The sequence below is a fragment of the Botrytis porri genome (assembly GCF_014898465.1).
Source record: "Botrytis porri strain MUCL 3234 chromosome Unknown BPOR_008, whole genome shotgun sequence".
Lineage (NCBI taxonomy): Eukaryota > Fungi > Ascomycota > Leotiomycetes > Helotiales > Sclerotiniaceae > Botrytis > Botrytis porri.
The window spans coordinates 1,058,143-1,069,420 of NW_024066082.1; the positions used below are offsets into that span (position 1 = coordinate 1,058,143).

Genomic DNA, 11,278 nt, shown 5'->3' on the forward strand with positions numbered 1-11,278 from the left:
AATTAATAATTCTTCAAGGTTGTCATTACCAAGTGATGCAATCCCACAAATATGCGGAGCCAGATCAAATAATAATCGCTTACAGCCCCACCATTACAAGCTCCCATTGATCATGTTCCTCTGTAATCTCCTTGCGTTGTTCATGAAATGGAATCCATATCTAGAATATCCAGCTTGCTGGAAAGTGGTACGAACTTTCTTTTCCTGCTTCACTTCACCAAGACACAAATTTGCGACCATGTGGCACAATGACTTTATGCTAACAACGACTATAGCAAGGGAACTCACACTTGATGCCGCTCAATCTGCCAGGAGCTCTCGAGGAGCGGGGGCGCTGAAGACGTTGCCGCCCCAGCAAATTAAGAAGTTGTTGGATAGTAGACATGATAGGGAGGTCTTGGAGGGGTTGAGGAAGGTCATCTCTGTATGTTTCCCTGATTTTCCTTGCGCATCTTTGCCATGCCAACATAGCGCTTGAAAGTCGAGACATGAGCTCTAACAGAATTTGCAGATGATGTACCGTTCCCAACCATGCCTCACATTCTTCTCGTCCGTCGTGAAGAACGTCGCATCCCCAAACATCGAGATCAAAAAGCTGGTTTACATCTATCTCCTCAACCACGCGGAACAAGAACCGGACCTAGCCCTCCTCTCTATAAATACGATTCAAAAGTCTCTCTCTGATGGAAACCCACAAGTTAGAGCTCTCGCTCTCAAAACTATGTCTGGAATCCGTGTGCCTGTTATTAGTCAAATCGTATCATTGGCCATCAAGAAGGGGCTGGGGGACATGAGTCCCTACGTTAGAAAAGCGGCAGCTTTAGCTATCCCGAAGTGCTACAGATTGGATCCAAACACCCTCCCACAGCTACTAGATTACCTCTCGACTTTACTGGGCGATCGACAATACTATGTAGCAGGTGCAGCAGTGACTGCATTCCTAGAAATATGCCCGGAACGTCTCGACCTTATTCATAAACATTACAGGGGTCTCGTAAAAAAACTAGTTGATATGGACGAGTGGTCACAAATGGCCACTCTTCACTTAATGACTATCTTTTCCCGAAAATCCTTCCCCAAACGCACCCGGCGCGTCCGCAAAGTCACCGCTAAAAGCAACGGAAATCAAGAAAATTTCTACGGTGATTCCGATGCTGAACAAGAAGAAGAAGATACCGAAGAAACCAGCGAAACGATCCAGGTTCTCGATCCAGATCTCGAGCTCCTCCTCAAAAGTATCAAACCACTTCTTCAATCCCGCAATTCTGGTGTTGTGGTAGCGGTGTCGCGCTGCTATGTGGCTCTCGGAACACCAGACTACATAAATCACTGCATCGGTCCTCTTATCGCTCTTCTACGTGGCCCCTCTGATATCCAGCACATAGCCCTCTACAATATCGTCTCAGTATGTCTCACACGCCCCGAAGCATTCGTAAAATACGCCTCTCATTTCCTAATCCGATCAACCGACCTACCGCAAGTATGGGAACTCAAACTCGAATTGCTCACCCTAATATTCCCACATTGCGATGCCTACATCAAAAGTTTGATACTCAATGAGCTGGAGCATTTCTCCCGTGGATCGGACCGGGAATTGGTGAGAGAATCAGTGAGGGCTATTGGTCGATGTGCACAAAGTGATTCTAGAACATCCGCAAGATGTTTACGTTTACTGCTGAAGCAGATTACAAGTCTAGATGGTAATCTAGTCGCGGAGTCACTTACTGTAATCAGGCATCTCATACAACAAGATCCAGCATCTCATACACATACCGTTATTCGCTTAGCCAAGAATCTAGACACGGCTACAAACCCGCGGGCTCGAGCCACTATTATTTGGCTTGTGGGAGAATTTGCTGGCATCGATGGGGAGAATAACATTGCACCAGATGTTCTTCGGATTTTGGCAAAGGGCTTTGCTGATGAAGCAGAGCCTGCAAAATTACAAATTGTTCTTCTAGCTGCTAAAGTCTATCTACATCATTTAAATCGGACAGCGCCAGAACCAGAGCCTATCAAGCCTTCATCACCTTCCCAACCTTCTCAACCTTCTCACGATTATGCCGGCATTGAAGAAGGAAATGAAGGATTTGCATCCCTTGACTCACCTCCACAAACCTCTTTCTCTCCACTCCCAGAACCAGAATCTGAACCCGATCACCCCATCATCGTTCTCTGGAACTACATCCTTCTTCTTGCACGCTACGATACCTCATACGACCTCCGCGACCGCACCCGTCTCTACAAATCTCTCCTCGCAATTCCCTCGTCCACTCAACTCGCATCTCTCATGCTTCTTGCCCCCAAACCCATCCCCCACACTCCCAGTCCCTCCGAAAGTCGCACTAGCTTTACTCTCGGAAGCGCCAGTCTCGTGGTTGGCGAAGAGGGCGGTATGCATGGACTAAAGGGCTATGAAGCACTGCCTCCTTGGGTAGAAGCTGGCTCCGAGCCAGACCCTTCCTTACGAGAACCTGATTTCGCCCGGAATGAATATGAAGAGAAGAAAGTTATGACTGCAGGACAGATATTAGATAGTGCGATGAAAGATTTCAGACCCAGTGTTTCGCCATCCATGACGAATGGATTTAATGCTGGTGGCTCTGGCTCTGGTACGGCTCCTGGAAAGGAAAAGACTCTTGATGACTGGCTAGCTGAGTCTGAGCAAGAGGAAAGCGAAGAAGACGACGACGACGACGATGACGAAGAAGAATCTGGAGAAACAGAAGAAGAATCCGGAGATGAAGACTCCGATGAAGCAGAAGAGGAAGAAAGTAGTGATGAGGATGATGAAGAACATGATAGATTAGTCAAATAATTGATATCCTGCCGCGTGCGACTGGCTGCGATACCATCTGAAAGTACAAACATGGCTGGATGGAATGCCTTACACTAGGAGGCTTACTGCTACAACAAATCTTACACAGGCATGAAATAATTAGTCACAACAACATTAGAGTAATAGCAATGAATTTAAATTCAAAGATCGTTGTTTGATAAAGAGCCGGGGACAAAAAGAAGCCCACTAGCATTACTATTAGCCAAAGCATGTAGCTTGGGCATTAAATACTACTGAATTATTCCGCTCTCCTACAAGACTTTACAACAAGTAGCCTTGAGCAGAACAAACGGATTCCCACTGAAGAGTCTCAAAATAGAATAAATTATCTAGGTTCATTCACTCCATTGGCTCTTGTTATGCCATAAAATGCATTCGTGTATGTGCAATGAGGATTGTACAGAAAACCATCAACTGAAAAGGCATTCCTGAACTCCATCTCAAAAGACCTGAACAACGCCGCTCCATGCATGAAATTTTTATTTGTACAGAGAATATAAACAGAGCCATGATGGGCAACCGACTACTTGAAGGTTTGCTAAATCCAAAAGGCTCTTTTGCAAACTATATGCGGTTTACCTGACCAAGACCAGTCACCAAGTATCGAGGGGTGATTATAGGAATTTAATTACCAACGGCGACTGCGAAAAAATATATTAGCATATGTAGATAATATCAAGTTTCAAATCTTACCCATAAGCTGCATCGACCACTGGTGGAGCTCTTTTGAGTTTTGGGGTGGCTTCCTCAGATGAACGCGACAATTCCTTGCTCTTCTTGCCACTGATTATTCGGACGATTTTTCGTGGTTTCGCAGGTTCCTTCTTTATCTCCGCAAGGATTTCCAACGAAGTAGGACTCAAAGGAGAATCCAGTACAGCATTCCCCTCATCATCTTTCTTCCCATTTTCCCTATCATTGTCCGTGTGATCAGGGGGAGGTGGTGTTGTCGTAACATTGTGTTCTGGCCATGGGTCGAACATAGGCTCCTCTTCAATTGGTGGTGGTGGTGGCGGAGGTATGTTTTGGTGATTGAAGCCTTGGGGTCCAGAAATTGAAGGGCGAGCATTAGCATAGCTTTGGTCATGTCTAAAAGGTTGACCTGCCATGTTAGGATTGAAAGGATGTCGCTGGTTATTATAAGGCTGTTGAGCATTGTAAGGAGGCGGATGAGGGTTAAAAGAGTGCTGCTGGGCAACAAATAGAGGTTGTTGTTGTTGGGCATTGAACGGCGGCTGTTGGTTGTATGGAGGCTGCTGGGCATTATATGGAATTTGGTGTGGATTGTAAGAGGGTTGTTGAGCATTGAAAGAAGGTTGACGATTATATGGAGGCTGTTGCTGAGCATTAAAAGTAGGCTGCTGATTGTATGGAGGCTGCTGTTGAGTGTTGTACGGCGGTTGCTGAGCATTGAAAGGAGGCTGTTGAGCAATGAAAGTAGGTTGCTGAGTATACGGAGGTTGCTGCTGAGCATTGAAAGTGGGTTGTTGGTTGCGTTGGGTATTTTGAGAACTGTAGGGAGTCTGCTGACTTTCATAAAGAGGTTGCTGGGGATTGTAGATAGGCTGCTGAAGGTCCTCAATGGGAATCATGACTGGAGGTCCAGGCTCAACCGGTTTCGGAGCACCAGAAACACCCAAAGATGCCAGTAATGCCTCTGTTGGATCGGCACTCTCTCCCGCCTGAGGAGCCCAGATATCATCTGGCACTTCAGCAAGAGGTGGAGAGTTGTTCAATGTATCATCACCACTGAATCTAGGCAAGCCATCCGCAGATTTGACTGAATGGTCATTAACCTTTTGACGTTTGTTGTTTTTCAGGGTAGAAATATCAGCTTGTAGTTGTTCATTGATATCATCTTGGTCCGTTGGGCTTGGCTTACGCTTACCGGTGCGCGGTATATTTGCAGCGGTGGCTTTTCGAGCTGCAATAGATACATGTGCATCGCCATGCCTCGATTTCATAAAAGCGTCAAGTTCTTGAAAGGATATTGAATCATCTCCGGCCTTTAGCTCCTGGAAGGTTGGATCTTCTTGTAAGTATGGCCATTGAGGTGTCTTTCTTACGCTCTGTCTATACTCCTTCAAATTTTCTCTTCTTGCATACCTTGAAATTGAGATGGTTGATTTCTTGTCGATGAGAGGGACTGGGGTCATATCAAATCTGTTAGCCAGAGGCTGGGCAAGTGCAACAGTTTCATGTCTTTGGCCTGCAGCTTGGAAGATCTTTTTGTAGTCCCAATTGAACTGCTTTTCCTCGTCAGTCCGGTGACTGTCCTCCTTTAAAACAGTTGGCTGACCATCCCATTCAGATATGTTATCTCTTGAGCTAGGCGAGCCATAGGGTGTACTCGCCACACTTGAAGCTCTCGAAGGTATTGGTACCTCGGCGGGTTGAGAAGAAGCTTTGGAAGGTGCGGTGAGTGTAGTATGTTTGGATCGAGGAATGTACAGCCCGCGTTTATTCAACTCTGGGGACGCCATCGGTGGAATCTGGGATGCCGCCCGACTTGTACTTTGCTGAGGCTGCTGGGCCCACATTCGACCTTCACTTTGCTGAGATTGTTGTGATTGGGACCTCCTGAACTCACGATTATAGCCAGGATTTGATTGCAATTGTCCTTGGTGCTGCTGTGGCCCATTGGGAGGCGACGCCGCTGGCGGTGAACCAATCCATTGCCCATGATTTGGCGTGCCGTTGCTTTGATGAGGTACCGACGAACTTCGGCTATCGTAACCTTGATTATAACCATTATTTTGAGGTTGGAAGGGGGTGGCTGGGGCGGATGGGGGAGGATACTGTGGACCATTTTGGCTGTGAGTTGGTGGCCCATACTGTTGTGGTGAATTAGATTGGGGATGCTGATTATATGGAACTTGATAGCCTTGAGATCCATGTTGCTGTTGAGGTGGATGATTGTAGCTAGCCCCATTGGCAACAGGTTGTTGATTAGGATACAGCTGTTGTGGAGTTGGTGTGGAATGTTGCTGATAGAGCGGACTCGGAGCAGATGGCATTGGCCCATTGAACTGAGAATTTTGACCAGGGTCCATAAATTGCGACATTGGAGCACTTCCAGGGCCAGTATAGGGAGCATATTTAGGACCCATCTGACCACTTTGAGTGTTTGCCCACTGCTTTGTTTGGGGTGGTACACCATATCCATTGACATTTGTTGTCTGAGGAGCAACCATAGCACTTGTCATTATTAGCCCAAACTCTTGGCAAAAACAAAAGATACGAGAAGAAAGTCTTAAGATATGGAAACAACTCATCACTCACACTTGACCACTTTGATTTTGATTTGGACAATCCTTGACGTAATGTCCTTCTTGACCACACGTGAAGCATATTGGAAGACGAGGTGTCTTGTTAGGTACAGAAGCACTGTAAGAATTGTTGTAGTTTTGAGGTGGGCCAAAGTAACCATTGTTGTAGTTATTTGGTGGCCCTTGAGGACCACCTTGAGACCAATTTCCCAACATAACAGACTCTCCTTTATACAAAAAGAATCCTATTTGGTTAGCAAATCATCAATCCGTCGGGGGATGAATTTGCCTGACACTGGATTGAGCTCGAGTCGAGAAACCAAATTGATAAAATACCGGTAACCTTGTGATAGACAAAATATTCTGACGCGACAGAAAAGACAAGGAGCAATGTTAAGAAGTTAGATATGCGTATTAACGATTTCTTGTTATCTTGGTCCTTGTGGTTGCAATAATGGAAAGCATCGATAACTTTGATGGATAGAAAAAAGGTTTTCTTGTTGTCCGTGAAATTGAAATAGATGTTCAGAATGATGTGGTGCAACGGTACTGTGAAAAACATGGACCGTATTCAAGGATGAACTGTTGTATGTATGTATGTAGCCCCCGGACTCCCCAGTAAATCAATCAAAAGGAAGTACTATTTAAGTACCTTGCTAGGGTCACTATTCCTAGGCCAACAAATCCACATGCAAAAGCGATTGAAAATGGAATGGATAGAGAAGAAGTGTAGCAAAAAAACAAATATGATGACTTCTTTTTTTCCCTTTCCTTTCCTTTCCTTTCCTATATTTTGATCATGACTTGACTCGACCTGACCAAATGATTGTGTCTGAAGCTGAAGAGAAGCGAAGAAGAATGTTTACTTCCCAGAAGTACAGAGAGAGTAGGTAGATACTTTGTCAATAGTTATTGCTTCCAGTTACAATATCAGCAATTGTGAATATGAATTGGGGTGCTCTTTTTCTTGTTAGTCTCTCTTTCTGCAAGTAGAGGCAGAGGGAGAGGGACAGGACAGAGAGAAGAATCTGTACAAGAAGGGTTAGGGTCGAAATGGGAAAGGTATTGTTGATTGATTGATTGACAGATGTTGGAGAAGATGCAAGAATTACAATGTTTGGAAGTGAATATGGTGAATTGTGAGGGGAACTGTGATGGCAATGGGAATCAGGAAAGAGAAGGGAAGAAGGTTGGGAATGGATGCTAATATTTGATTGCACTTGGGATGAAAATGCGCGTAGAGAGAGCAGAAGAGATATTACCCTCCTCCGTAGTAAATTTCCTGTGCGAGCTAGGTGCTGTGTAGGTATTGACGGGTATTGACAAGGGTATCTAATGGAAAGATGACGCTAATTTAAACGATTCATTCATTCCACTAGCTACGGTGAACCTTTGAGACTGCAAGTTCCATATATTCATGAGTTGAGATGAGCGAGATGAGGCACCAAGGCCATCATCTCATGGCACCCTCAGGCACCCTCAGGCACTCAACTGGCACTCTCTGGCTACCAGGCCTACCGGCCTACCCCCGGGCCTAGGTAGCTAATATTCACAACCAACGTGATCTTGATAATCAACTCCATATATGTTGCCCGCCCGCGTCACATATTTGTTGATAAGTAATCTTACCTAGCAATCTTTTTTATTCTTTCATTACCTACCTACCTACCTACCTACCAACGTTTTCATCTTTTGCTTATGACTTGAATACTTTCTTAAGCGACCATGTTGCCTTGCCAAAATACTATTCTCCAGAAAATCACAGGTGGTATCAACTGTCATTCTTCAATATTAGATCTCGGTGGCGCACATCGGAGGTGATCAACTCCCAACCCTTTTTGCAATATGCCCGGTCTGCCATGTAAGGACACCACGAACCTTCTGAACTGACAAGAGGCCATGCTGACATGTATCCATAGCTTCCGTCGATCTCGACCAATGTATAGAAAGTCTCTATAAGAAAAATCTCCTCGCCGAATCTGTTATTGAAGCAATCTGCGCGAAAACAAAGGAACTGCTTATGCAAGAGAGTAATGTGGTTCATGTGTTAGCACCTGTTACTGTAGTGGGAGACATCCACGGCCAATTCTTCGATTTGATAGAGATATTCAGGATTGGGGGGTTCTGTCCAGATACAAATTACTTGTTTCTAGGTATGCCCCGCACTCCGACGCCGCACACATTTCCACAATGCTAATATATGATCTTTCTTTAGGGGATTATGTGGATAGAGGCATGTTCAGCGTCGAAACGATTTCTCTTCTTGTTTGTCTTAAACTACGATACCCGCATCGCGTTCATTTAATACGAGGAAATCATGAGTCGAGGGGTGTCACTCAGTCGTATGGCTTCTATACGGAGTGCTCCAGGAAGTATGGGAATGCAAATGTTTGGCATCATTTTACGGACATGTTCGACTTCCTCACACTGAGTGTGGTCATCAATGATCAAATATTTTGTGTTCATGGAGGTATGCTCCCCACCAAAATGCTACTTGGCTTTCCTTGTCCTGCAAGTCTTCATATATTGAAATCTATCTGCAGGTCTCTCTCCTTCTATACACTCTATCGACCAAATTAAAATCATAGACCGTTTCCGCGAAATCCCCCACGAAGGACCTATGGCCGACTTGGTCTGGTCCGACCCCGATCCTGAGCGCGACGAATTCTCCCTCTCACCTCGCGGTGCGGGCTACACGTTCGGCGCGCAAGTTGTGAAGAAATTCCTCGAAGTAAATAAGATGTCGCACATATTGCGAGCCCATCAACTTTGCCAGGAAGGCTACCAGGTTCTCTACGACGATCGATTAAGTACCGTGTGGAGTGCGCCCAATTACTGCTACCGATGCGGCAATATGGCAAGTGTTCTAGAAGTCAGCGACACTGGGGAGAGGTTCTTCAATGTATTTGCTGCCGCGCCGGAAAATGATGTACACAAAGGGGAAATGCAGCAAGCAGGGCAGGACAAGACGGCTGACGGCAACACGCTTCCTGATTACTTTTTGTGATTCGAAATGCAAGCCGGCACGTAGACACTAGATCCTAGTTTCTTTCGACACGCTACTCCTCAACCAACCATCACTCCCACCATTCGACATCATGGAGACAATTATTGAAAAATATATCCCGGACAGCTGAGACAGAGGATTCGAGAACCCGCTGTGCGCCAGATTAAGCAATGTCCTTTTCATTGTACACAAGACACTGCACTCCAAAAAATGGATTGTAGTTATGATGATGTATGTCATTTCACACCTACGAATTGCGTTTTTGTAAATCAAAATTCCATAGAAATACGAGAAGATACCCATGAACGGATGCAAGGGCAGGACCAGTCATGCAACATGATTCTCTCCATCCATTTAAACACATTAGATACGAAATACAATGAGATACGAAGTTCTATACTTGAGGAAAAGTGAGTGAGTCTTTTGAATTTAAAATATTTTGTGCGCGCCTGCAGGGAAAGAATGCCTCCAAACAACCACAGTATGCTCAGGTACTTTCTCAACTCCACATCTCGTTCGTTCGTTCAATCCAGATCATGTGCAAGATATGACCAAACATCTTCATTTCATAACTCATCTGATCGTCCGTCCATAACTTATCTCATTATCCACAGATAACTTTTTTCTGTCCAAAATATAATAAATTTGCAAGGAAAAACAAGTAGGGAAGAAAACGACCGACTATTTTCCTAGCCACAACACAAGAGCGAAATCGTCCAAAAGAAAGCCGTTCAAATCGCATGCGCGCAAAGGTATGTCGAAACTTGTCATGTGAGTGCTATGCTATGTGAGGATTGGAATGGGTGTCAAAAGAGGCGAATGCGATATGTCAGGCGAAAAGCAGAAGATCAAAGGTGAAGCAGGTGGAAATATCTACCAGTCCTTGGCGATATCGAAAGACCACTCGAATTCAAGATGCTTCTTCTTGTCGTCATCGACGAAAGTAGAGATGGCGGTGTAGTGACCTCGGGCCATCATTCCACTTGGGGCATCCTCGTCGGCGACTAGAGTCTTTGATTAGCTTGGAGAACTTGAAATAAGTTTCATTGTGAACATACATCGCTTGGTGTGAACGGGGTTCTTGTCAGTGTTGGGTGCGTAACTCCCCTATTGAAGAGTCAGTTCATGAAACATAGTGTATACATTGACATGCGCGGAAGCACTTACAATCATCTCTTGCAATTTATCGATTCTGATACCCTTGCGCTTGATGACTTGGACATATTGGAGACCACTCAAAACGTTATGTTGCACTTTGAAAGTAGCTGTAAGATTGAACTTGGAACCTTCCTTGATCTTAAAGGGGTGATCCTTCAAGGTCTTGAGAGCATCAGGGGTAGAAAGCTCGAGCTTGACTGGGGGGCGGCCTTCGGAGTTCATCTCAAGAGTGAGAATAATGCAGTCACGTGGATCTGCTGGGTCACTAAGGTCCTGTCCACCACCGCCAAGTCCAAGGGATTCCTTGTAGCGTTGAAGAGACTCATCTTCAGCATCTGGATTGAAATATAGAGTCAGTGAATCTAGATGGCTATGGTATATATTGCAGGATGAGCCATTAAGAAAGTATTGGGGCTCTGGTTGCACAGTGGATTATAGGTAGATAAGGGATTTGTTAATAACATCATCTGACTACATGGACGTTCTTCAAACTTGAGATCCTTCGATGATCTGTAATCAAGTGGAAAGCTTCAAGCTATTGTCCTGGTCGAATTGGGAAAGCCATGAAGAGTAAAAAGGTAGTGTTCTTTGGACTTCCATAGTCGATGTGGCAACTAAAAGGCATTTGCAACAATTTTTTGTGCAAACTATTGCATATGATTGAGTTGCCGTGATCAGGTAGGCTCCAGATATCGAAAGAAACGTTATTTCGAATGAGATCTCCTTCTATCATCTCACATAATCTCCTCCAGACCGCTTCGACTGCGGGGTATAGCTGGAGGGGTAGACTTGACTCCAACTAGACCAAGAATATTCCCAAACGCATTTGCTAAGTAGAACAGAAGCTCAAGATCATCGCAGGATCTGAAGAGCAACAAAGAAGACAGGATGAAAGGGGTTTCAAAACGTACCCATCTTGGAATACTCATCCAAAGTCTTTTTCTCCCCCACCTTGAATCCATCAGTTGTCTCGGGCAAGAGCTCATTTTCTTGTTGGTCCGCCAT

At 45.0% G+C, this 11,278-nt stretch overlaps 4 protein-coding genes across 4 annotated transcripts; 2 read left to right on the top strand and 2 right to left on the bottom strand.

The window, feature by feature from the left end:
- Positions 1–147: 147 nt before the first annotated feature.
- EAF01_006429 (uncharacterized protein) lies at positions 148–2,818 on the top strand (the record flags this gene model as incomplete). Its single annotated transcript, XM_038914683.1, has 3 exons — positions 148–187; positions 276–424; positions 512–2,818. 3 exons carry the CDS (start codon positions 148–150, stop codon positions 2,816–2,818), a joined length of 2,496 nt encoding a protein of 831 aa, XP_038769638.1.
- A 649-nt stretch (positions 2,819–3,467) lies between these two features.
- Positions 3,468–6,324, bottom strand: EAF01_006430 (uncharacterized protein; the record flags this gene model as incomplete). Its single annotated transcript, XM_038914684.1, has 3 exons — positions 3,468–3,480; positions 3,533–6,037; positions 6,122–6,324. The coding sequence occupies 3 exons, from the start codon at positions 6,322–6,324 to the stop codon at positions 3,468–3,470; spliced, it is 2,721 nt and encodes a 906-aa protein (XP_038769639.1).
- A 1,629-nt stretch (positions 6,325–7,953) lies between these two features.
- EAF01_006431 (uncharacterized protein) lies at positions 7,954–9,115 on the top strand (the record flags this gene model as incomplete). Its single annotated transcript, XM_038914685.1, has 4 exons — positions 7,954–7,969; positions 8,028–8,261; positions 8,324–8,578; positions 8,652–9,115. The coding sequence occupies 4 exons, from the start codon at positions 7,954–7,956 to the stop codon at positions 9,113–9,115; spliced, it is 969 nt and encodes a 322-aa protein (XP_038769640.1).
- An 873-nt stretch (positions 9,116–9,988) lies between these two features.
- On the bottom strand, positions 9,989–11,278 carry EAF01_006432 (uncharacterized protein; the record flags this gene model as incomplete). Its single annotated transcript, XM_038914686.1, has 4 exons — positions 9,989–10,119; positions 10,174–10,222; positions 10,283–10,608; positions 11,185–11,278. 4 exons carry the CDS (start codon positions 11,276–11,278, stop codon positions 9,989–9,991), a joined length of 600 nt encoding a protein of 199 aa, XP_038769641.1.